Source organism: Carcharodon carcharias, chromosome 10 (genome assembly GCF_017639515.1).
Source record: "Carcharodon carcharias isolate sCarCar2 chromosome 10, sCarCar2.pri, whole genome shotgun sequence".
In the NCBI taxonomy this organism is placed as follows: domain Eukaryota; kingdom Metazoa; phylum Chordata; class Chondrichthyes; order Lamniformes; family Lamnidae; genus Carcharodon; species Carcharodon carcharias.
In genome coordinates, this window is record NC_054476.1 from 25,334,604 (window position 1) to 25,361,722 (window position 27,119).

At 39.5% G+C, this 27,119-nt stretch overlaps 1 protein-coding gene across 1 annotated transcript in view; it reads right to left on the reverse strand.

Moving 5' to 3' along the window:
• LOC121283504 (golgin subfamily B member 1-like) overlaps positions 1 to 27,119 on the reverse strand; it is an 82,523-nt gene that overhangs the window by 31,883 nt on the left and 23,521 nt on the right. Inside the window, exons 11-20 of the mRNA XM_041198163.1 lie at positions 26,076 to 26,191; positions 25,288 to 25,405; positions 25,118 to 25,209; positions 19,661 to 19,806; positions 13,174 to 13,324; positions 8,925 to 9,048; positions 5,801 to 5,931; positions 5,150 to 5,197; positions 1,368 to 1,477; positions 546 to 714 (exon numbers count right to left, since the gene is read on the reverse strand). Coding sequence (XP_041054097.1) covers positions 546 to 714; positions 1,368 to 1,477; positions 5,150 to 5,197; positions 5,801 to 5,931; positions 8,925 to 9,048; positions 13,174 to 13,324; positions 19,661 to 19,806; positions 25,118 to 25,209; positions 25,288 to 25,405; positions 26,076 to 26,191 — 1,205 coding nt within the window. The remainder of the gene's footprint in view (positions 1 to 545; positions 715 to 1,367; positions 1,478 to 5,149; positions 5,198 to 5,800; positions 5,932 to 8,924; positions 9,049 to 13,173; positions 13,325 to 19,660; positions 19,807 to 25,117; positions 25,210 to 25,287; positions 25,406 to 26,075; positions 26,192 to 27,119) is intronic.

Here is a 27,119-nt window from a genome sequence, read left to right on the forward strand (position 1 = left end):
GGGATTAGGGAGCAAACCTATGATGGGCATTGAATTATCACTGAATTGAACTGGGTATTAGATTCAGGGGTGGGGCAAAATCTCATTACAATTACAATACTTGATGGAAAATGCATACTGAATTTGTTCAAGTAAGCAAATCAATTAAATTCCTTTTTGCACAATGAGTCTTAAATAACAAAATATACAATTCTATCATGAGGATATGAAAGTAAAGAGGGATAACGTTTTGTAGGCAATCGAAGGAATTACGATACAAATGTAATTTTGGAGTGCAACTTAGTTATATAGCACATCTCACATTTGAGAATGTTCTAGAACGTTTAAGTTTGAGAGGGGATACTGATCACAGAAAAGAAGTGGATTGAAGGTACAATCTAGGATCAATCCAGAATCAAACAGAAGATCTTTTTCTCTTTCTTCAATATAAACAGCTTGCCAATTGAAAGATAAACACAGATTTATGCTTCTAAAGGATTCAGTTCATCAAACCAGGTTTCACTCTGTAATCATACAGCAATATATGGCCATTTTAGAATACTTACATTTTCCTCATTATGCAATAGTTTTTCTGTAAAGTCTTGGTTGATTATTTTCTGGGCTTCCAGGGATTCTTTTAATTTATCCATCTGTGCCAGTTTTGCCAAGGCTTCTACCAGCGTTTGTTCTTTTTCCACAAGTGAATTTTCCAGGACGTCTTTCTTGTCCATGACTCTAGAAATTAATGTCAATATAAAACAATAATTCACAACAGGTTGCATTTCTTAAAGGTTTGTTATATTACACACAATACAGAGGACAGCAAAGACAGTGAGAAGCTGGGATTGTTCTCCTTACAGCAGAGAAGATTAAAGGGGGATTGTTCAAAATTATATGGGGTTTTGGTTGAGGAAGTAAAGAGAAGCAGCTTTGACTGGCAAGTGGGTTGGTAACTAGAGGACACAGATTTAAGATAATTAGCAATAAAAAGGAAACAAATAAAAAGCATACTCACTGGTTCGACATATGTAACCCTTATCTTAGCACACCCATTTAAAAAGGCTGGCGTCTTTGTTCCAAACTTGGCTAACAAGAGGTCTGACATGAGGAATGAAAAACCTTTCGTTGGGCAAAATAAAATGACCTTCCCCATCATTTTTATTCAAGCAGGAGACCTATTTCCAACAACTTGACACCATTTTTAGCAAATAATTGACATTAGATTTCTCCAGAACCAACCAACATGGGTTAGATTCTCAATGGGGTGAGCAGAATGCCGATGGCTAATACCCACAATTGAGGAAAAAAAAATTCAACCTCTGGAAATTCAAATCTTAACAACTCCTGCATTCCACATCAACCAAAAATATAGAGGTTAATGTTCTTACCCTTTCAACTGCTCATTCAAACTGGAAATATGATGCTGGTGTTGCTCAGAATCACGGCTTTGCTGACTTCGCACAAAGGACAGTTGATTTTGCAAGCGTTCACATTCATTCTACAGGAAAGAAGAGTTTTTAGTGGACTTGCAGACAAGATTCTGTGTTTCTCATGCTTTCTTTGATGCACAGTAACAGGTTCAGAATTTAACTTTTCACACTACATTTTACTTTGGAGAAACAAAAACTGAGACTACAAAACAGAATCTTTCAAATATTATCTAACTCCATTAATTTGTATAGCATCAGCTCATTAGTAATGTGGCTGAGTAATTTCAAAAGTTTAATATGATTTACAGCATCATTTTTCAACATTGCAAAATGTACAACTGCACATTTTAAAAGATAAAACACTGGTACAATAACAAACATATAGACAGTCACATCTTCAATTTCTATAAAGTCCACTCCTTTGCATCTATGGTTTCACACTTCTGGTTTAAGAAATGTCATGGCGGACACTGAGGGGCACTCTTGTTCTTCTGTGTTCCTCTACATTCCTTGAGCGTTTACCAAACCAAAAGGTTTTCTGGAGAGAGGAACAAATTTTTGCTACCTGACTCACCACAAAACTTTCCTTTCTCATGCTGTACTAAATAATGCATATTGGGGGTGAACCTGTAATTCTAGCATTCATTGGAGGCGTACCTCAGGAAATCACAGACACACTGCTGATTGTCCATTCATTGATGAATTTTCCAAAATGCACTGCCAGCAAGCACTGCTTCCTGCTAGGAGTTCCCAACTGCAAAATCACCCTTACAGTCTCCATGTTCTGACTATCACAAACAAGATGCTTCCTTGACTGTCTAAGGAGCTTACATACAGGATAAAGAAACACAGATTATCTTAAACCTTGAAAGAGGTGAAGGCATGCAAAGAGAATGGAATTTAATGGAGGCTCATTATATTTGTTTCAGATACAGGGAATATTAGGACTGGTATGGACAAGGCCTGCCAAGGTACAAGGATTCATCCTCTGACCGGGGGAGGGGGGTCAAAGTAACTTCATTCTCTGTAAGGATGAAGAAATCCAGCACTGATGCATAGCTGCATGCTTTTGCGGAAAGGTGAACACTTAAGCAGTTTTCTAAGCAGCACTGTCTATACCAAGATGGTCATTTCACCAAAAGGCCACAAATTTATTACTACAAAAAGCAGGCTAGTTCACAGCTAGCCATCTTGCTTTCAACTGGAAACAGGAATACAAGCTTCACTTAGAATAGCAGGGCCTGACCATTACTTAGAAGGTCAGCTGCTTTACAATTTCCTTCTTCTCAATTCTTTTGACACTCTTTAAGATCATGAAAATAATGCTATAGTATCTGAATTATTCACTTTGTCATAATTTTTAGGCATAGGGTCTGATGGTCATTCAGGCATGGATAATTTGCCTCCACGGATGGTGGGAAAATGGTAGTCTCTGCATCTACAGTGATTGGAGTTTAGTGGAATAAGAGGTAATCTTATTGAGACATAAAAGATTTTGAGGGGGCTTGACAGGGAGATCATGGGGAAATCTAGAATTGGAGGCATGGCTTCAAAGTAATGGGTCTCCCCTTTAAGACAGAGATGAGGAGGAATTTCTTCTCTGACAGGATCATTAATCTTTGGAATTCTCTACCTCAAGAGTGATTAGGGTCTGGATCATTAAAAATATTCAAGATTAAATCAGATGGATTTTTGATCTACAAGGGCAAAGGTTTTGGGAGGAGGGCAGGTAGGAAAGTGGAGTTAAGGCCACAATCGGATCTGCTATGATCTTATTAAATGGCAGAAGAGGCTTGAGGAGTCGAATGGCCTACTCCTGCTGCTATTTCTTATGTTCTTATGGTGTTATTGAGTGGCTGAGTCACTAACTGCAGAGGCTAATCACCTCCTAGATCCCACAGGATATAACAAAAACCTTTAAGCAAATGACCTATCTATAAAACATTAGACAATTGCAGCCTCTCACTGCCTTATTATTCTGCTTTCCTTGCACAGTCTGGCTAGTTCCTACACACATGCCGACAGTCTGCATAGCATTTACCTGATCTCACTATAGCCAGTTAATGTTTTCTAAAGCTGCCTTTACATTTGATTTAGTGGGCTGTTAGTGCTGCCTTCTCAACACAAATGTGTCACACCTTTAGCTGTAATCCCATTTAGGCTCGCCAGAGTTGAGATCAGTCAACAGAAGAGAAAGTTTTCACCAAGTTTTACCAGTGGCAAGCCTTTGTGAATCCTGTTGTGAATCCATTCTGGTGTAGAAAGCTGACAGCATGAACACCTCATGAAATGCAATACAGAAACAGCTTAAAGACAGCTAACAAGAGGGAGAAATTTGCAGGGCTTTGGGGAAAGAGCAGGGTGTGGGACTAATTGGGTAACTCTAAGAGCTGGCACAGGTAGGTTAGGCAGAATGGTCTCCTGTGCTGCATCATTCTATGAATTAGGCTACTACCTACAAATAATTTAATGTGGTTTCAAACAATGTTAGAAACTGAATGGATACAACATTTGACTGACAAAACAGTGTATTTTTTTAAAATCTACTCTTAATGTGCACCTTGATTTGTTCAGCAATTCTACAATTAACTTGGGTCTTTTCTTATTTTTATACAAATGGAAAATCATTATTTGATATCCTAGAGATGTGAAACTTTGTCATTTGGAACATCTGATACTTTACAAATTTATCCTCTTCACACTTGCTCCACCTGCTGTGCTCAAAATTTACTGCAGATTCTTACATAGAAACCAATTCCTTGACAACGAAATAAAATATATGGGATGCAGTTCTGTACTAAAAATGGTGCAAAATAGGGACAATTAATACAGCCATTCAACATAATTGGGAGAAAATACTTAGTTATCCAAAGTTACAAAAAATAAATTTTATCCAAAAAGACTTTGTAAACATATGAATTACTGTCTATGCTGGTTCTTTAAAAGCAAAATTTGAACGTAAATTGAAAATTCTCTTGACTGAGACTTAAAGCTTGTAATATAGATTAATTTTTGCTGTAAGATGTTTACAAGAACGTGCATTTTACAAATGGGGTCTTTTTTAAGTTTGACACTCTTTAGGGCAAAGTAATGCTAAAATATAACTTTAACAGTTTTTTTTCTTTATAAAGATTATTTAAAAGGGATCTTTGGATGAAAAATGTAACATCTGATAAAATTGTTTACTTCTGCAAGACTGTTTTTAAAACTTAACTATGTTGGTTTTTGCATCTGCCAACGTAAATCTAAGAATATGTGAACAAGAGTAGACCATTCAACCTAGTAAGCCTATTCCATCAGTCAGTCAGGTAAAGGCTGATCTATAATACTTTAGACCTTAGGTGACTGTAGTTGATAAATAGAGAAGAACGTGAAATGTTTTTCAAAATAGGATGCTAGTTGTCACATTTTCTGTTTGTGAGACAACTATGTACAACTACACAGTATACTTATCTATTCTGAACATTTTAAAAAGGCTTTTTTATACATGTTGAAGTTTTAGACACTTATTTGATTTTTATTCCCTTTTCATTATTCAGGGTATTTCCCACCAGCAAGTCCTGTCATATTTGGCCTTCTTAATGCAGTCACATACAAGCACAACACAGTGACACAAATTAAAAGCCAAACTTAGACAGAATGCCTACACATATATAGAAACCAGACCTGACAGTACATGACCAAGTATACACTGGAACTGTTATTCATCACCTCAAAAAGTGAATCGTGGGCAAACACACCTGGGGAACCCTCAGTAGCTGCCCCTCTTCACACACACCAAAGGTCACCTGTATTAGAAGGCTTTGTTACTAGATCCTTGAATTTAAGTATTTTCATAGTTTCATGATCAAAGGTTTAACAGGATTCAAAAGGTCAACCTTGGGGATTAATCCAAGAGTTTTGATCTGGGCTTTATATCCCGACGAGAAACTTATAACACAATATGAAATGGCATCGGCATGCAGAAAATTTACAACTCCATCTCTGTAGGTAAACAGAAGACAGGGGTTATTCAAATGTTCTGCTGATCATGTATTCCAAACTTCCAAATAGGTTAAGTCTCCAAATAAAATTGAAAGAAAAATTAATTTGCTTAACTTGTTTAGGTCAACAATTTTGTAATCGAGTGATGCAGTAATAAATTTCTTTAAAAATAAACAGGCCAGACACATGATCTTATTATAAAGGTTGATATAAAATATTACCAATGTGACCACCAAACACATACAAGCCTTAATCATCAAACACTTTAAAACATAATTTGTTAATGAGCTCAAAAGTTTTTTTAAAAAACTATATTTATCAAACAACATTTCTATGTTCCATTACAATAACTGTCTTACATCAAGCTAATCTCGAAACTGGGAAGTGCACACCCTTCTCACCCTTACCTGGTGGAATTCTACTCTGGTACGGAGCTGTGCTTTGTCCTCCAATTCCTGACAGCGCTCCTCCAACACTAGGATTTGTTCTTGTAGTCTGTTCCGTTCCAGTTCTAGCTCCTCAACAACTGCCCTCAATCCTGTATAATTATAACTGCATTATTGCAAAGTGTGGGAATAAAAATTAAACTAAAGAAAATCATTGTGTGTTTCAAGTATTAAATCACTTGTTAAAAAGACTAATAATACTAATATATTATCCTTCTCAACCTATATTTAATCGAGAAACTTTGCTGTAGAACTAATGGTGAAGCCATCAGCATTCTCCGTTGTTAAAGCATTAATTGGACTGCAACTTCCAACAATTTTACATGTGCAGTTAAACATGGAAATCAAGAAGTTGCTGTCCAAATTGCCTGCTCCTCCAGAAGCTGTGCCATACCAGTATCTCACCCAGACTCTGCATTAACACACAAGGAATGGCATGAAATTGCAGTACTTAACATGATGGATACCCACTAAATAGGCCAGAAGAGGCGCGGGCTTGGCCATTCTAGTGTAAGTAAATTTTTAATGGCATGATCAGTTTTAATTACTGCTAAACAACTCCCCTGACACCGAAAATTAACTCTTACAAGTGTGCAGTCTCATTCATTCAGATTTTAACTATGGGGATTTAAAAATGTAAATTTTGTTTTACATTTTCTTTTTGTCTTATCTCTCTCGCTTAATCCCATCTTTCTTTCCCTATTTTTATTTCGCTTTCTGTTCCTGATTTGAAGTAAATATTCTGAGACTTTCTGATTCAAACTCTGCACTGCTCATTAATAATTCTTCAATCTGTTTGGTTAAGTAAATTATATGGTTGTCTGTCCTACTCACATAGGTTCAAATCCCATGCAGAGTAAGTTCCCATGAAAAATTCCATGGGAAAATCTGTGGGCAAACCCAAGTGTAATGAACAGCTGGTGCTGTTGGTTTGCTGCTGAAAGCAAAATCTGACCATTTATTTTTGTATACTCTGGATTATGTTCATGTGTTAAATGATTTTAAATTAGATATTCAACAATGCTTAACTTTGCTTCACACATTCTATGAACACAGAAATATGAAAGCGAGAAATAAGTGCAAATTTTGATGTTACACTATCCATATCGCGCCCATGTGAATATGTGGTAAATGACGTCTCATGCATCACATTACATGCAGAAACTCTCAAAATCCTGGATTTCAGAAACCGCCTCATCACCTCTTAAGGAGGGTGAGGTGAGATAGATGATGGGAGTGACTAAATAGACATAGAAACAAAGGAGTCCGAAGAGAAAAAAAGCGGTGTATGAGCAGAGAGAGAGAAAGAGAAAAAAAATCAGAGAATCATAAACAGTGCAGGAAATAAACAGAATTAAGAAATAAAACAAAATGAATCGAGAGCAGTGGCAGGAGTAATGAGGAAAACAGGATATGGAGCTGGGGAGCAACAACCCATGTCAGAGATTAAGAGAAAGTGGAGGATGGAAATAAGTTGGCAGATGGAAGGACAAGATTCAGGTTTTTTTGTGGAAAGGAGTGATGATGGCATTATTGATTGGTGGAAGAAGGGGAAGGACAAATAGTCAGAAGAGAGGGAGCCACTGATGGCATTAGGCCAAGTAGGAACAGTTTCCTGATGAGAGGATGAGTTTGGAGAGAGCCTGAGAGATGATAAAGAAGATGCAAAGTGATAAAGGGCCAAGGCAAGGATGAGGATGGAGGCTGTGTAAGTAGCAAAAGAAGGGGGTTGAGTTAACCAAACAGCTGAACCAAATAAATATATAAGCTTCTCACATTTGGCTTTTGCATGAAAATAGGAAGGGTGTTTCTCATGAGAAGAGGAAGCTCAGTTATGCTTACCGTCAAGGTTATAATAGGATGATTTAGAAAAGGGAATGAACTTGCAACATTACTTTGGGTGACTAAGGCAGCTCTGCAAGTGAACAACCAGTCCAATCATAAACCAACTGAGCAAACATGAATTGTAATGGGGTTGAAGGTGGGAATCTGCGTTGGTGGGCATGGGAGCTAGTGAGGGAATGAAGGGAAAAAGATCAAAAGGTAGAAATCCGTTCCTTGCCACCTCCATCTCTCCTACACCATTTTAACTGCAAATATCAAGAACAGAGATAGAAAAGAGAAAATATGTTAAAGGAAGTGTGTGTGTGCACATGTGCATGTATCTGTGCTTGTGCGTGTGTGCTAGAGAGCGAAAAGACAAAAACAGGGAGAGTGCGACATAAAAAACAGAAAGTTAGAGGAAGAGACAATTTTTTTGTATGCAAACAATGTCAGAGGGAAACACCTGACAATAATAATGGCTGAATTCCATTACAATTTAAAAATTTGTCAGACACTCTGCCCAATTTTATGTCAATAATTGCAATTGTAAGAATCGTCAGGATCCACTCCTTCCCATTTTATGCATTTGCTAAAGGGAGTAACTTTCACCTGACATTTACAGGTTTGCAATAACACCTGGGTCAGAAAGTGCGCAGGCTTGCATAACACCTGGGTCAGAATGTGTAATAGTACAATAAACAAACTGTTTGCAGATCGACAACAAAAAGCTACAGTGATGATGCACCCAAGAGCAGCGTGTTTCTAACATTACTTGTGCTGCAACTTAACTCGTTGCCTACAATCGTTAACCTTTAGCTGTTACGTTTTATAAAACAGTCATCTATAATATTTGTTGAGCAATATATTTTGCACTACTAATTTTGTACCAGATCACAGAAGGAAGTCAGGAATAGTCAGTTTTTGGATTAATTCTCAACTCCCCTGTCATGTAACTTTGCAGTTAAGAAACCAGTGGGGTCCCTGATCTGAAGACTTAAACACTGGGTCAGATGATACCTTGGAAAGAAACTAGCCAGTACATCCAGCACGCACATGCTTTTTATATTATGGATGTCAAATTATTTCAATGGTGCAAATTTCAGAGGGGGAGAAAACAAAAATCCAAACAATGCTGACCAAAGTTAGAATGTGGCAGTAAACAAAATGGGTTATTTAAACAAAAACTGTGAAGATTTTAAAAAAGCACCACAAAATTAATGTGTTGTGCACGCTTTCAATAACCGTCTAGTGGGTATCACACCTGTATGATGGGAACTGTACTCTGGCCACAAACCTCCCAAGTTCTCCCCTTCAGTGTTGTCAGTGCTATCCATACTAATGTTAGGTTCTTCAAAATGCTGTTTCTCATCATATTCATAGTCACCCTAAAAAACAAACAACATTGCATTTACTTGTTTGCAGATGCAATTTACAAAATAGTTGTCTATAGCACTTTACTCTATACCCCTTCTTCAACTGGACACCAGACATTGGAATGTCAACATTTTAAACTTTCCAACTATAGTTCCTCAGTTATAAAAAAACTCAACATCAAATAAAACAGATCTCCATCTTCAGAGGTATATTATAGATTTTTTGATCTATTTAGGTACTGCACTTAAATGGTCCACACACTTTCTGAAACGAATTGCTTTTGCTGGTTTCATTGCAAACAGGAGAACTATGATTGAACCTTGATGGTTTCATAGAATCATAGCATGATACAGCAGAGAAGGAAGCCATGTTGCCCATTGTGCCTGTAGCAGGTCACTGGTAGAACCATCTGAATATTTATACAGAAAGAAGTAAGGTTAGCAGAATTACTATCACTGAATGTTATCTGCGTTGCAGATTCTGCGTTTCCGAAAGCATGCTTCAATTAAAAAACTGAACAGCCCTTTCCCATTGTATCAGACAAGTCAGCTGATTCTAACTTAGAATGAAGCACTGAAAATTAACAGAGTAAAAGTTAAAGGCATTTCACTTTGCTGAAAAAAAAGACATGTCTAAACTTTTTGACTTGCACTCATCAGGATACTCGCAAAAATAACAATATAAGGGGGAAAAGAACAATTTATACTGTATGCGAAGAGAGTGCTGATTGGTTGGCAAGTGGCATTACCATGGAGAATTACACTGATAGCATCTGAGAGTTAACTGCCTAACATTGTTTGAAATTTAAACCAGGCAGCTTGACCCTGATTGGTAAGACATTAATAGCATACCAAAAATACGAAATAATCATGGGGCAAAAGTGGGGAAGGAAATAAATACAATAAGTATCGCTAGAGGAAAAGTACTAGGGAAATTAATGGTGCTAAAGGCTGATAAGTCACCTGGACCTGATGGGTTGCATACTAGGATATTAAAGGCAATAGAGCAATACAAGTTCAGCAGGTAATAGGGAAGGCAAATGGAATGTTGGCCTTTATTTCAAAGCGAATGGAGTATAAAAAGAGGGAAGTCTTGCTAAAACTACACAAGGCATTAGTTAGACCACACCTAGAATACTATGAACAGTTTTTGTCCCCTTATCTAAGGAAGGATGCATTGGAGGCAGTCCTGAGAAGGTTCACTAGGTTGATCCCAGGTATGGAAGGATTTTCTCATGAGGAGAGGTTGAGATAGTTGGGCCTGTACTCATTGGAGTTCAGAAGAATGAGAGGCGACCTTATTGAAACATACAAGATTCTTAGGGAGCTTGACAGGGTAGAGGTTGAGAGGTTGTTTCCCCTTGTGGGAGAGCCTAGGAGCAGAGAGCATAATCACAGAGTAAAGGGTCGTCCATTTAAGACAGGGATGAGGAGGAATTTCTTTTCTCAGAGGTTCGTTAATTCGTGGAATTCTTTATCAGAGGGCTGTAGAGACTGGGTTGTTAAGTATATTCAAGGCAGAGATAGACAGATTTTTAATCAGTAAGGGAATCAAGGGTTACGGGAAAAAGGCAGAAAAGTGGAGTTGAGAATTAGCAGTTCAGCCGTAATCTCATTGAATGGTGGAGCAGACTTGATGGGCCTAATGGCCTAGTTCTGCTCCTACGTCTTATGGTCAAGGCATTGCTCTGAGGAATGAGTCAGCGAATGGCTGTCACTTGTTCTGTTTAACTGAAACAGGCGCAATGTATGTATATGTTCTTTCTGTCTGGAAAGAACAGGGCTCTGTGTATTAATATATGTAGCTTCCAGTACTCACGAATGCGTCACATTGCAAGCCTGACAGACAATCTTAACTTGGTTGCCAGTGTAATATTTTTTAAATTATTCATTCACGGGATGTGGCCTTCGGTGGCAGGGCCAGCATTTATTGCTTATCCCTAGTTGCCCTGGAGGTGGTGGTGGTGAGCTGCCTTTCTAATCGCTGCAGTCCATGTGGTGTAGGTACACCCACCATGGTATTAGGAAGGGAGTTCCAGGATTTTGACCCAGGAACAGGAAATAATTTCCAAGTCAGGATGGTGAGTGACTGGGAGGGGAACTTCCAGGTGGTGTTCCCATCTATCTGCTGCTCTTGTCCTTCTCAGTGGTAGTGGTTGTGGGTTTGGAAGGTGCTGTCAGAGGACCCTTGTTGAATTTCTGCAGTGCATCTTATAGATGGTACACACACTACTACTACTGTGCATCAGTGGTGGAGAAAGTGTGAATGTTTGTGGATGTGATGCCAATCAAATGGGCTGCTTTGTCCTGGACGGTGTCAAGTTTCTTGAGTGTTGTGGGAGCTGCACTCATCCAAGCAAGTGAGGAGTATTCAATCACACTCCCGACTTGTGCCTTGTAGATGGTAGACAGGCTTTGGGGACACAGGGGGCGAGTTACTCATCGCACAATTCCTAACTTCTGACCTGCCCTTGTAGCCACAGTATTTAAATGGCTAGTCCAGTTCAGCTTCTGGTCAATGGTAACCCCCCAGGATGTTGATAGTGGGGGATTCAGTGATGACAATGCCATTGAGCATCAAGGGGCGATGGTTGGATTCTTTCTTGTTGGAGATTGTCATTGCCTAACACTTGTGTGGCTCAAATGTTATTTGCCACTTGTCAGCCCAAGATTGGGTATTGTCCAGGTCTTGCTGCATTTGGGGATGGGCTGCTTCAGTATCTGAGGAGTTGCGAATGAAGCTGAACATTGTGCAATCATAAACGAACATCCCAAACTTCTGACCTTATAATGGAAGGAAGGTCATTGATGAAGCAGCTGAAGATGGTTGGGCCAATGACACTACCCTGAGGAACTCCTGCAGGGATGGCCTGGAGCGGAGATGAGTGACCTCCAACAACCACGACCATCTTCCTTTGTGCTAGGTATGACTCAAACCAGTGGAGAGCTTTCCCCCTGATTCCCATCGGCTCCAGTTTTGCTAGGACTCCTTGATGCCACACTCAGTCAAATGCTGCCTTGATGTCAAGGGTAGTCACTCTCACCTCAGCTTGGGAGTTCAGCTCTTTTGTATCTTCGAACCAAGGCTGTAACGAGGTCAGGAGCTGAGTGGCCCTGGCAGAACCCAAACTGGGAGCTAGTGAGCATGTTATTTCTAAGCAAGTGCTGCTTGATAGCACTGTTGATGATCCCTTCCATTACTTTACTGATGATGGAGAGGAGGCTGATAGGATGGTAATTGGCCAGGTTGGATTTGTCCTGCTTTTTGTGTACAGGACATAACTGGGCAATTTTCCACATAGCCGGGTAGATGCCAGTGTTATAGCTGTACTAGAACAGCTTGGCTAGGGGTGCGACAAGTTCTGGAGCACAAGTCTTCAGTACTATTGCCGGAATGTTGTCAGGGCCCATAGCCTTTGCAGTATCCAGTGCCTTCAGCCATTTCTTGATATCACATGGAGTGAATCGAGTCGGCTGAAGACTGGCATCTGTGATGCTGGGGACCTCCGGAGGAGGCCAAGATGGATCATCCACTTGGTATTTCTGGCTGAAGATTGTAGCAGTTGCTTCAGCCTCGTCTTTGGCACTGATGTACTGAGCTCCACCATCATGGAGGATGGGGATATTTGTGAAGCTTTCTCCTCCAGTAAGTTGTTTAATTGCCTACCACCATTGACGACCGGATATGGCAGGGCTGCAGAGCTTAGATCTGATCCATTGGCTGTGGGATTCTTAGCACATTAACCGTCAGTCACAATCAGTGGTGCATTCTCCATGGCAATGCTACTTGCTAACTAATCAGCACTCTTTTCACATACAGTATAAATTGTTGTTTTCCCCCTTATATTCGTATTCTTGTGATTGTCCTGATGAGTGCAAGACAAAAAGCTTAGATATGTCTCTTTTTTCAGCAATACTCAAGTTCTGTAATACCAAACGATTATTTGCATTTCACTTCAGCAAATGTCAGTTAACATCTACTTTCTCAAAGTGAATACTACTTTATTCAATCTTTGCAAAGCTTAAAAACAAAATATAGCAATGAAATGCAAAATGGCAAGCAGATTTTGTAAGTAAAACTTCACATAAAAGATTGAAATTTAAATTCCAAGAATAGCTATCAGCCTCATTACATACCTCGAGCTTTTGGCATTCTGTGGCGTGTTCCTTCCTTTCTTGGCGTTGTCCTAGTCTTCGAAGTTGCACCAGTTCCTCCTCCAGCTCCTGCTGTCCTGAGACCAAAGCTGGATCAGAGCAGCCAGGAAAGAACCAGTCATCCTCAATCAGTTTTGTGCCACAGGAAGACAAGTCATTCAGACAGACAGCATGAACACAGACACACGCACACACACCGCACACTGATTAGATCCAAGTGACTGTTCATTACCTTGTGACTTCCCCAAAGTAAAATGATTGTTTCAGATTCAGTCGCATTAGCGTTCTACATCGTTTACTGATATATTAATTCCTAAAGCATTCAAGCAGTAACAAAGTGGACTTCAGACTGGTATTCTAGGAACACGTAACACTAAAACTAACTTATGCACTGATTTAGATTTCAAAATCATAGCAGCGCTGTTATATTTGGCATTTAATTTACATTGAGTGAAGCAAAAACACAAGACACTGTATTATATCTCTTCAGTTAACAATGCAATTAAAGTAAGAAAATATTTTTTGATTTCCCCCACCACCAGCAACCCACTGCCGCTCACACCCTTATTGAAAAGTTTATTAACCAAATGATATTGTAACATAAATAGCAAATTTAGAATTGAATATTTAGCCACTATGGATTAAAACAACTTTATTGTTTATTATTACATTTTATCTCCAAAGTCCTGGTTGAATAAGAAATTCCACTTTAACTACAAAATATATGGAGCTTAATTAAATTTTTAATATAGCAGAAACTGTTAAAAACTGATTAGAATCTTTACTTAATCCAAGGAATGTAAACTAACCAATCTCTGTACTTTTTAGTTGTATGGTTTGTATATGCTTCTGAATAAGTATACTTTAATTTGCATATCTGCATTCAATTTTGCTGCACACATAACAGCTGTAGCTTAAGCTTAGAATCTCAGTAATTGCACATTGAATAACGCAAAATACATTGAACCATTCGTAATCACCTCAAACCAACGGAGTTCAAATGGGAGGCAGAAGTGAAGCACTGCTGGGTGAATCACCCATTGGCACTCAGAGACTGAAAGAAGCCTGGCAACAAGTTACACATCACATCTATTTGTTCAGTGAGTGTTGTGTGGGATTGGAAATCATTTACTTTCAAGTAAAACATATACCAATTCCCTTGAAACAATATGGGAAAACTGTTTTTGGCTGAACATCTCATCATTTGCTCAGATTTCACAGTCTAAGAAGGAAACTTAACTGCCAGTTCACATCCATCCTCTTGCCTAAAATAGGAAATATAATGAAATTACTGATAAAAACTTGCTGCTTTTCATTTATTAAGCATATTTCATTTTCTACTTAAGGTGTTAAAAATGAAGTTTCAAATCACTATAAGCTGACTGATTCCAAGGACTATCTTGAGCATACTTCCTCGAACCCTGCTTCCTGCAAGGATTCTAACCCATTTTCCCAGTTTTTCCATCACCATTGCATCTGCTCTGATGATGCCACCATCCATACTAGCACTTTCAATATGTCTTCCTTTCTCTTCAACACGGAATTCAACTCCTCAATGGTGAACAGCACCCTCAACCATGTCCATTCCATTTCCCACACTTTTGTTCTCACACCTGCTCCTCCCTCCCTGAACAACAATAGGGTGCTCACTTTCTCTCCCACCAGCCACCACATTCAACAGATCACACTTTATTATTTCCATCACCTCTAGCTTGATACCATCACCAAGCACATACTTCGCACCCGCTTCTTCCAGTATTCTGAAGGGGCTCTTTGCTCCGCAACCCTCCTCAATCGTCCCCGACAGCTGTCTCTTTCCAACAGCATGTTCCATGCAACACCTGTCCTTTCACATCCTCCCTTCATGATGTCCAGGGCCCCAAATATTCTTTTCAAATTAAACAGCGATTTACTTGTAACTTATTTCAATTTAGTAGGCTCTCGCTGCTCTCAAAACAATCTCTGGGGAGATCAAAAACAGATTGGCAAAAAGAACATTCCCATCCATTTTGTGATTTTTAGAATCTGGGTGACAGTTTTGAGGACACCTCCATTCAGTCCCCAAACGTGGCCCCGAGTTTCCGGTCACCTGTAATTTTAATTTTCTGCCCCACTCCTACTCTGACCTCCTTGCCCTCAGCCTCCTACATTGTTCCTATGAAGGTAAACATAAGCTTGAGGAACAGCACCTTATTTCTCAATTCTTTCAATTAGGCACTTTACAGCCTTCTGAACTTAACAATTTCACTGTCCCCATTTTTTCAGAAGGCAGCTGATTCTACTATAAATCCAACCTTTTGTTTATTTACTTGTCCCACCACTATCTGCTTTCGACTGCCCCATCATCCCTTTTCTTATTTAATCTCTCCTGCCTTCTTTCCTTTCAAAGATTTTACCTTTTGTTCTTCCCCGCCCTCTCCTGCCTATGAACATGTTAAAACCTGTTACACCTGTAACAGTTCTTATGAGAAGTTATCAACCTGAAATGTTAGCGCTGTTTCTCTTTCCCCACAGATGTTGCCTAGCCTACAGCCTTTTCCAGAATTTTCTGTTTTTATTTCAAATTTCCAGCATTTGCAGTACTTTCCTTCTATAAATGAAGTTAAGTTCAATATTTCCATCAGTTAATAATATCATATCACAACCTATAGAAATTTGGTGAAAATGAACTACTTCCAAATCAGAAAGTGATTAATTCTACCTTGGGGAAACCACTCAGGATAATTGTCACTGGCATAAAGACACAGACAAATCAGCTTGAAGAGTAATCATTATCAGTCAGTAACAAAGGGATTTTTGACTTCATGAGGGATAAGAACATTTCAGAGAGTAGTAATCAGTTGAATAGCATAGTTATTGGGAGACTGGGATATAAAATATACACAAATGCACCTGCTACCTAACTCACTTACAAATATTAATGCAAAAGGACTCTGGCAAAAGGAACATTCCCATCCATTTTGTGATTTTTAGAATGAGCACGTTAAAGACGTCCTATTCAGATGAAACAACCTTGACTCAGCATGCAAAGCAACAAAGGAAACAATTAAAGACAACAACATAATTCAAGATGATCTCACACAAATTAGGCCAAACATTCGTCATGAGAAGACAATGGCCTACATATGAAGGTAGAAAGATCAATCAAACCGCCTTTGATGGAAAATTGTTTATCAGCATTTCTGAGCATCAAGTGTTCAGTTTAAAAACAATTAAGTCACAGCACAACAGCTTCTCAAGTGCACTACTGATGATTTCCAGGTAGTAATTCCAAAGGCTAGAAATAACCTGCAGTGCACTGCATGGGACATGGTGACATGAACCTGCATGCACAAAACTGATGGGAAACTAAGCTCTTTATGGCTGGCCAAATCACAATTGCATGAGCAGTGGAGGGGGAAGTGGATGGAATCGCTGAGTGCTCATCAGGGAAACAGTAAAGAAAAAGAAATATCAACAAAGTCATGCTCAACTGAAAGGGAACTACTCATCGATTTTCCTCAATTTAAAACAGAATTTTTTTCATATCTCTTTCAGAAGTGTATCTACAAAAGTTTCTAAATCATATCACCATGGATACATTTGAAACACAGGCAAAAAAAATCCAAACTTAAAAAGTGAGCAAAGAAACATGAGACAAGTTAAATTATGGGAAAAATTTCTATCCAATAATACAGTGTAAAACAGTTCTGGGGAAATTGTAAGCTAATCCTTTGACTGTACATCTCTGTTTGGTTTCCAGTACTTGTTTATAGTCAAAGCACATGTGTTAACATATCCTCTGCACCAATTTCACTTGCTAATAATCAGTAATGCAGATTTATGGAAGACTATGCATTTTCAATGGTCAAAAATGGCATCCGCAACAGGAAAGGTGCCCAATTTTCAATGGATCAATGTAAAAATCACTATTCCAAAAGTGTAAATGACTGGAAACCTCTCAACTAGAAAGCACAGCCAATACGATAACTAAATATTCTTGCAAGTTCATCCTTTGTGTGCATTTTATTAGAATTTTCTATTTAACACAATGGAATCTTACTTACCAGAGTTCAACATCATTAAGTTAGGAACTGGCTTGCTGGATATTAACGGTGTTTGAAGAAATGGCAAAAGTATCTCAGTTTGAAATTACATTATTAACAGCTAACGTTTTGTATCTTATTCCCTCAGCTTTTTTAGGTTTGGTAGTCTGCCCCCGAAATTGATTCTGCAACTTGCAAATGGAACTTAAGTTGTAAAAAGAAAAAGAATTTTTTTCTCTTTAAACCGTAATGCATCCTTCTAAATTATGTAAATAAAGTTTCATCTGTGCTGATGGTTTTCAAAATTTACAACTGGAAGCCACTGCACTCACCATTGATGCTGACGGTCATTTTATACAAGCTAAGTAACTGAAGATTACCATCAGACTGTGTTTTTATGATAAAATATATCCCTGAGTGACAAAATCTAAAACAGATTGGATTAAATGCATTCTCAGTAAAACTATATTTTCCAGTAAGTTTATCCATGACAGCGTTAGTTTTGTGTCAAAATGTTGCGCACTTCCTGTCATATGATATGGAGCATCTGCAGTCACAATGGCAGCAATTTTCCCAGAAACTGAACTGGCAGACAGGACATAACATCTATAAAGCAGCAAATTATGGAAAAAGGCATGCGTTCAGGCCAATGCATTCTTCAAGTTCAAATGTCTATTTATGTTTTAAAGGACTTCAGTAATTTTGACAGTTCTTTTTGTAGCATACTCCCAAGTGTCAGATTCTCACCACCAAAATTTCTAATTCAACTGCACTTACAGCATAACTAGCATCAACGTTTAGAAGCTTTAGTTAAAAGAAGAATCAAGGCTTGACCTGGCACGAGAACTAAGCAAAGTCAGCCTCTCCCAGCAAGGGAGTTTTAATCCCTCTGTGCTGTGGAGTCAGGTTGGACTCAAGCTACAGTTGTGGTGTAAATGGAGTCTCACTTATGCAATTTGCATATGGCTAATAGCAGAACATAAATCATGCCACTCTACACCAAAATTTGGCACAGATTTTTTTCATCCGAGTTTTATTCATTTATTAATACTATATTTGTATGAATATCCCTCAGACAAGGACTTTTAATAGTAATTGTACGTATAATTTTTTCTATTTATTCAGCTCTCCCTTTCTAAATATAGGGCATATTATGGGGACAGAGAAGGTCGTTACTAGATGGTGCAAGCATCAAATGTGGCAATAATGAGTGAGCTCAATCACACGTCAACTGGATGATGAAAGGTAATTTGTTGGAATGATCATGGCGCTTGTTCAGATCTTTAAATGTCACCCTTATTGCATTCCAAGCAGAAGTCTGATTTAATAAGAAAAATTCTTCACTTTTAACACATTAGTTTTTTTCATTTTAGATGCTGCATCTTATTAGCAGGTACAGCAATACAACTCTAGGATAGAGTTGCCATCTCTCCAAGACTGCCTGGCATCTCCAAGAATTAAAGGTTAATCTCCAGGACATTGATCCAAGTAATGCAGGAGAAAAATCAAAGTTGCATTAAATAATGGGCCGCAACTTCTGAACTCCAGTGTATCTGGGGGGTACCCCAAAGATGCACTAGGGGACCTTCCCCTGGAGGTTCCCAGGTAAGCAGTGCGTGGCAATTGCCCAGGAAGCTCAAACTTCCGATGGGCAATTGCCCTGTACGGAACCATCCAAAAATGCAATTTAAATCGCAAACTTCAGATTGTTCCAACTGTCTGACAGAAATAGTCACCCAGAAAAAGTTAGAACTAAAACCACTTCTAGCTTCAATAGCACTTACCCCCTCAATCCCGCAGGGGACCACACCACCTCCCCATCTTCCCTGGCCCCCATGGGTCTCTCTCTCTCACCCCACCAAACCCCACCATCCCCCAATACCTCCCCCAACTACCCTCTCATGCCCCCAAGGCCCAACTCCCAGCTTCCTGTCCACCATCCTTCCACCCCTGGGATGGGAAAAAAAACAGGTCAAGAATCGTCCAATCAAGTAAAGAGGAGCCTCTTCCTTCTCCAATTGTTGGGGAAAGGCAAACCCTGCGAGAGTTGGCATGTTGGATGACCAATGGAGGAGCTTGGGGCTGGAGTTTTTGGAAGCTGGTTGTTATGCGATGAAACCTTCAGAAATATGCCCGACCAGAGTTGACAGCCCTACGCTGAGATTGAAGAGATCCGAAAGCTTTGCATGGGAACAGTTAATGTACCAAACACTTCATCTTGTAGTTGGCAAAATACAGTTTGGCAATGCAAGTGCAATGTCATATAAATTCTGGCCGAAACAGCTACAAACATTCTGTGCCTCAACCAGAATTAACAAAAGAAACTAGGCCCTTAAATGTAACTGAACTACAACATTCACTCGAATAATTTATCTGTTAAATTACTTGCAATTAAAAAAATATAAAATTTGTTCAAATGGAGAACCATACAGCTCCATAATTTACCTTCTCTTTCTTCTTCAATTTGTGTCATCCGTAATTCCATGACAGCCCTCTCCTCTTTGGCCTGGCCTCGTGCCGATTCAGAAACCATTTCTTGCCACTCAAGCAGACGACTCTGCAGCTCTTCAGCACTCCCAGATTCACTTGTCTACAGGGACATTACACAAGTGTTCAGTCAGCCATAAGTCTAATTGAACAATTACACATTCTTCTTGTTAATGTCATTAGAATTGGGAGCATGTGGTTATTAGATAGAAGAGTAATAATTGGGCACAGTTGCCTCTCGGCCATATTTGGTTAACGATGCATAAAACTGATCTCAGGTTCAAAATAATGCAGCAAAACTGATGCTGGTGTGATATGAACTGAATGGCCTCCTTCTGCAAGTGCTGTCACTTTTGACTATGAAGTTACTTTTCTTTCCGAAGTTAATTCATTCTTAAAGTATCCTGTGTTCAATTATTTGCTGCTGGAAATGATGCAATGAGTGGGTATTCAGTAGTTTTCTGATAGCATTACAGGCATCTAATTACTTTTAAAATCAATGGACACGATTTTTTGATAGCCGGGTTTCCTGCCCCGCCACCAGAAGAGTTGGCACGGAACTCATCCCCACTGATCACAGCAGCCCCAAAATGAATATTGCAAGGGGTGTTAACTGGTTGTAGCTGGTACTTCCGTCTCTCACTTGGGCACAAGTCCCACCTCGGGGAACTACCGGCCAATCTGACAGGCCAGCAGCTCTGGATTCCCAGCAACATCAGTGGCAGTAATGGCCAGGACTGGGGCTACAAACAGTCCCCAGATTCTACGTCCCAGAGTCCAGGACCAGGTAAATGCGGGAGGTATCATGGTGGGAAGGGGAAGAGAGGCCCAGGGAGATGGGAAGGGGTGGCTGGGGACTGATAGAGAGGCCAGAGAGGAAGTACCCGAGGAGACAGAGGCCCTTGAGAGAGGCACCCCACCCTTCCCATCTAAGGACTGAGCAGGATCACCAGCCAGATTTCACCCCTGCCCGCCTCAAATTGAGGCCGGGCAGGCAGTGCCCTTAAGTGGCCAATTGGCTATTTAAGGGCCTCATTCGGGGCGAGGCCGAGCCACAATAATATAAAGTTGGATACTGATCGGTATTAAGAAAATCCAAACCGTTTGGCGAAGTCAAAACCTTGATGTCGTCAACACTTCTTTAACATTGTGATTAGAAATGTTAGGTCTTGTTAAGGGGATACAATAATGTTCTAATTACTTAAATTCTAAACCTACAGATTTCCCCCAAAAAATTGCCTTGTGTTCCATATCTAATTTCATTTGACGGCTTACTCACGGTAAGGGTATTTCACTGAATACTACATCTGTGCTGATAAAATGGTTTACCCTGGCTATTTTGCATGGAATCATCACTGTCTTTAGTGTCTTTAATGTGTTAACGTTCACGAATGTGAAGCAAGTAAAACTTTCATATTCCTTAAACCTTATTTCACTCTTTACTATTTAGACAATCCAGGTAACACTCTAACCAATCCACTCCACACACTGTGGACATGCACCCATGGTCTAACACAGCACAATTGAATGAGTCCACAACTAGATTACCCATTACCAAACTAAAGCTTCTGGTGACCAGTGCAATTCCTACTGACTGATCAGTGTCATCATCCTCATTTTCTAAGCCTTCCTTGTCATGTGTCATTTCAAAAACCCTGTTATTCTGTTTCTAATAATTCATCACAATGATATTTTGAGCAACATTTGACATATCTGTTGACCATTGCTCCGTTATTCTTGGGGTTTGCTCTTCTGCCAATTCCTGTCATCTGCTAGAGCTAGCCAAAGGGTTTCTATCCTCATTTTTTTTATTTGTATTGAGACTTGTGCCTCATATCTAAATGGTCCCAAAATGCAGCCAGCATTGAATCCTCCATCTTCTGTATTACCGCTGAAGGTTCCACTGGTGCTATGAAAGCGGCTGGAAATGAATCTTTCTGCAAAAATGTTTTTAAAGCTTCAGACATCTGTTCCAAAAGCGTACCTTTCTGAGAATCTAACTCCAGTATTCAATCTTGTATATGGTCTGTTAAATTTCATGATATATTCTTCCATGGAATACCCATCCATCCTTCGAAATGTATCAAATCTGGCCATGCCTCATATGCATTTAACAGATAATCTTTCTTATAAATTTTGTCCATAACTTTTAAGAGTTTATCCAAACCTTCCTTAGTGTCCAACTGCTGAGCCCCAAGCTCTGGAAATACTTTTAACCCTTTCCTACTTCTGGTGAGAAGCCAAGTGCCAAGGCCATACCTTGCTTTTTCTTTGGTAAGGACATATGTGTCTATATATCCACTTCACTCTTCCATTGGTCATAAGGTTCAGCTTCACAGAACAAAGCTGGAAAATCATACCCTGATACTTTACACTTGGTTTCAGCCATTCTTCTCCAAAGTAACACCAAGACCTTCTGTCTGAAAGTAAGTCTTAGCTTCCAATCTTCACCTTTAGGCCAACCATCCTCTGCTATCAATGTTAACAGAATCCAACCCGGTTGATGAAGTCAAAACCAAGACACAGTGCTTTTCTTTACTGAGAAAGTTTATTGGCTTTGTTCAGTCTCATAGCTCTCCTCTCACACCATGTCCTAGCTGTCCCCCATTTATCAATATGTGCTCAAAGCACTTAATTAAACAATGCCCTTCATCTATGTACTCAACAATATAATTAACAAACCATTAACAACCAGGGGTGGGCAGGAGGGCAACACTAAGACCACTGGGGAATTTTATGACCCCACCCCTGCCAGCAGGACCGTAAAATTCTGCCCAATAAATCAAGGAGTCATTGCAGCACATTGGGTTGTGAAGGGTTCTCAAAAATTCCCACATTTTTCATATCATCAAGGATATGACTTTTGGACTTTTAAACTGCTGAGTTAAGTGTAAAACCCTGCAGACAGGAGGCTGGGCCCATGAAGGCCTGGGACTGCACATGCCCAGGCTAATTGAGTGCAGTCTGGATTGTTTTGCCTGAAACCAGACAATGAGAGGAGACAGAATACACATTCTTCCCTTTAATACAATCAACCCAGAGAAAGACTTCACATGAAACTGAAGCCCATCAAAATCTTGCATAAATAATCGCTGCTAACTACTAAGGCAGGAAGGCACAATCAATTCAATTATGCAAACCCATCAATACTCCACACGTACAATGGCTTTCAGTTCAAACTTACGTTACTAGGACAGGAAGACATCGATAAACATCATGTGAGCCCATTAAAAACAATGAGACTACAATCACCTAAGGAAGCCCACCAAAGTCAAACAAAAAACTAACCTTGATTTGGATTCCGATAAGAAATTCGAAAGACAGTATAACTGGCCCAGTGAGTTGCGAAGGAGAGAGAGAGAAGCCAGCTAACAGAAGGGTTGTAGTTTTGAAAGCTGATACAGGGCAGTGAGCAGTTGGGAGCAGTTGAAACAGAGTTTAAGCAAGAAGATCTGGAGGTTTGCAGGCCTGCAGGCAACATCACAGTGAGGGGCACGAGGTGGCAGGCTCAACCGAAGACAACAAGGCCCCAACCGCAGCCCTCCACGAAGATCAACCACCCACAACTGCGTCCTCCACTCAACTGAAGAACCTTCGCAGATTCCACAGACCAGGACCACATGGGGATGGCAGGCTCCAGAGGACACAAAGAGCGTACCCCAAAACTCCAACCGGTTTACCTGGCTGAATTTCGATCTGTCAAGGAACCCTGGGTTGGTGAGCATGATCCCTGACCTCTCCTAGTTCAATTTAGTTAGGCTTTGGGGGTGGGACAAGGGTAAGGGGAGTAGTAGCATGATTTTCCCTCGTTATGCCGTGTGTTTCCCATTCTTAACTAAGTGTACTTTGTAAGTCTATATAATCTTAGTGTAATCCTAATGTTATAAGTTCATTTGTGGCTTCAATAAACTCAGTTTTTTCTTGCACCAAAACCAGTTGTCTGCTGCACTTTGTCACAACCCCCAAATAAGTCCAAGGTTTAGAACCCAGGGAGTGGGAGCGATTCGAACCGCTCAGAAGTCAGAGGTAAAGCTGACACACACCACCACCCCCTACAGTTGTTCTGCTTTATCTATCACTTCAAAAAACATTTGCTTCAGATAATTATTACTGATGACTATATCGATGAGTCTCAAAACTTTATTGCTAATCACGTTGTGACTCTGAAGAATATCTTTATGGCAACAAAATAATGGGAACTTTAAGTCCTGACCATCCAAAGTTGACATGTGACATATACAGGACTTTTCATTTGAATTCGCAGGTGGTTGCAATTAAGACCAGGGCCAGAATTTTTCCCTCATCGGGCAGGCTCGGCGGGGGTGGTCAGGAAGCTGGCCACCGCCCACGATCGGGCTCCGCTCTGCGATTTCACCTGGGTAGGCCAATTAAGGCCTGCCCTGCATGGATCGCGAGCAGCGGCGTTCCTTGGAGATTGAAGTGCTTTTTAAATAAATTAATAAATACAATAAAAATTTAATAAAACATGTCCCCTCATGTGACTGTGTCGCATAAGATGAGACACGTTTTAAATTTCAAAACAACGTTTTTATTTAATGTGCCTTAGCTTTAGGAAACCTCATCCCGCTTGTGGATGAGGTTTCCTAAAATAGTGTAAAGGCTGCTTGGCCTTTTCGCCTGCACGCCAACTGTTAGGTTGGACGGGCAGCGTAAATTTCAAGCTAAATACCTTGTTAATGGTCTTAATAGGCCTTTCAATTATCGGCAGGCACACAGCCGACTCCGGCACGTGCCCACCAAATGAAACATCGCGCGAGTGCGCAATGACTTCGGGACACATGCCCGAAGTCATCGCGTGTCATATTACACTCAGGCATGTCAGGCGCGGGCCCGCAGGCTGAACATAAAATTCTGGCCCAGGATTTATCCCCAGATTTTCACTAACTTTTTTTTGCTGGTTGCAGCGAAGTGAGTTATTTGTCAGCTGCATCAATTTCTCATTCTTGCCATAGGTTTTCACAGTTGATGTTACTATAACGTTATCATTCAAACATTAGTCGCAGAACTCTCTGAAACACTAACACTGATTCAAAAATGTGGACATGTTTTGCTGCTTCCAATACTATGCAGCCCAATACACAGCAAACTCTTTCAGGTCAACCGTGTTGGGTAATGCACGCCCAAACAATTTTTCACAGAAGCAGGCTGTCCAACTAAACTGCAGACACCAAGCCACGTAGGCAAAAGGGACAATATTAAACCAAAGGATAAATTTAGCCAAATACCCCATTTTTAAAAATCTAAAATAAGCAATAATAAAACAAAAATCAATTTTTAAAAATCCGTTGGCACAGTTTGAGGCTATTAAGGCTGTACAAAATATGTATCATGTATCATATGTATGTAATACTGTATGTGGATAAATTATATACAACACAAAGAAGTCTGCCAACCTGGGAAGTTGCCCGCTTGGTCACCTGTTCTAGATCTGCTTGCATTTTCTGTTGCTGCTCTTCATACAGTTCTAATTTTGCCAGAAGATCCTCTGTAAGAAAAATGCACCAACCTCTCAATAACAACAACAAAAGGACATAAAATAATTAAAAGCAATCGCTGAACATACCGTTTTGTGCTCTCAGCTTTTCAAGATCATTCACTTTTTGTTCTAGTTCCCCTTTCTCTTCCTCCAGTTCAGCAACTCGGCTTTTGAGGGCAATTTGTTCCTGGTGAGAAGTTCCAGTCTAAATGAAAATAAAAATTATTTAAATTAACGCAAAAGGATTTCTTTTTATAAATAAGATAAATGCGATCCCAATTAAAAAGGAGCCAGGATATTTTGCAGATCATTTTGACACAAGTGCATTCTACTTCATACTTTCACTTTGTAATTCACTTTCTCCTGCATGTTCATGCCAATTCCCCATCATTTCCTGGTTATGAAATACTAATAGTGAATCTGTCAGTACCTGTAATTCTGCAAAACCAGTGAAACAGAGGGAAGATAGGTGAACATGACAGAGGATAAAAGGATATGCTGATGGGGTTAGACGGAGAGGGACAATGTTCATGTGGATAGGCAGCATAATTTAGTTGAGTTGAATATCTTGTTGGTGGAGTGTACATTCTATGTCATTTAATGTAAAGACAGATCTTCTGTCCATCACTCAAAAATACTCCTTCACATGGCTGAGCTGAGACAGAAGACTCATGATGCAAAGAACCTATAGTAGATAAGCTCTTAAGATAGGCAAGGAAGGAAACTTTAATGTTCATGAAACAAAAAATACCATCACAACTATCCTACTTTCATTATGAGATTATATTGCATTTTAATTCCATTTAAATAAAAGAAAGACAGGCCTTTTTACAAGTAATCACCAGGTATCAGAGGTTTATATTTTATTTACATACCATTGCATTCCTTAGATCTTCCTCTGCCTGCCTGATTCTGGATTTGGACCAAGCTTTCATTTTCAGGAATTTGGCCTCTGATTTAGCAGCCTCTTCCATTTTAAGTTTCAGTTGCTCTATCAAGAGAATGAAAGTAAACATATTGATCATACATCTTAACAAACATCAAAAATGATTCCACTTATCATTTAACTCGGCAGCAAATAATTTCTGTACTTAGTAAAGTAAAATATGTGGAGAATTTAGTGATAGTTATGCTGTGTTATGCAGATAAATAATGGAAAGATGCTAGCATTTAATGCATTTTTTAATGTTATGTTCCATAGGAAAAAATGCAAAACATTGGTTCACATAGTGAGTTGTGTGTTATTTTCCCTTCCTGTATTTTATATGTTCAACACTGTCATTCTGAAATGAGTTTTTTTTTAAAAATTATTCGTTCATGCATCACTGGCTGGCCTAGTATTTATTTCCCATCAACCACATTGCTGTGGATCTGGAGTCACATGTAGGCCAGACAAGTTAAGGTCTGGTAATGGCAGCAGATTTCCTAGTAATGGATTTTTACAACAGTCAGACTTTTAATTCCAGGTTTTTTATTGAATTAAAATTTCACTATCTGCTGTGGTGGGATTCGAACCTGGGTCTCTAGAGCATTACCTTGGATCTCTGGAATACTGGTCCAGTGACAATACCACTATGCCACCACCTCCCTGATATAATGCTCAAGTTTAAATGGATAGGTTACTGTGGTACAATCTTGTCAGGACAGAACTACATTACAGCGGTATGCAATGTTCATAACTAAACCTCGTGTAACTCAAAACCCATGAAGGAATGAGTTGGGGGTTCCAGCTTTGATACCTCATTTTTGTGGCTATTTTCTTTAATTAAGCGGCGGTGTGATTATCCTAATAGTTCTTACCCATTTTTAGTTTAATTCTCATTTGTAGTGTTAACTTCACTGAAGTGTTAATGTACGAATTACTGACATCAGAAATGTTACTTGCATGAACACATGAAATAAAATTCTGGCTATGCTTC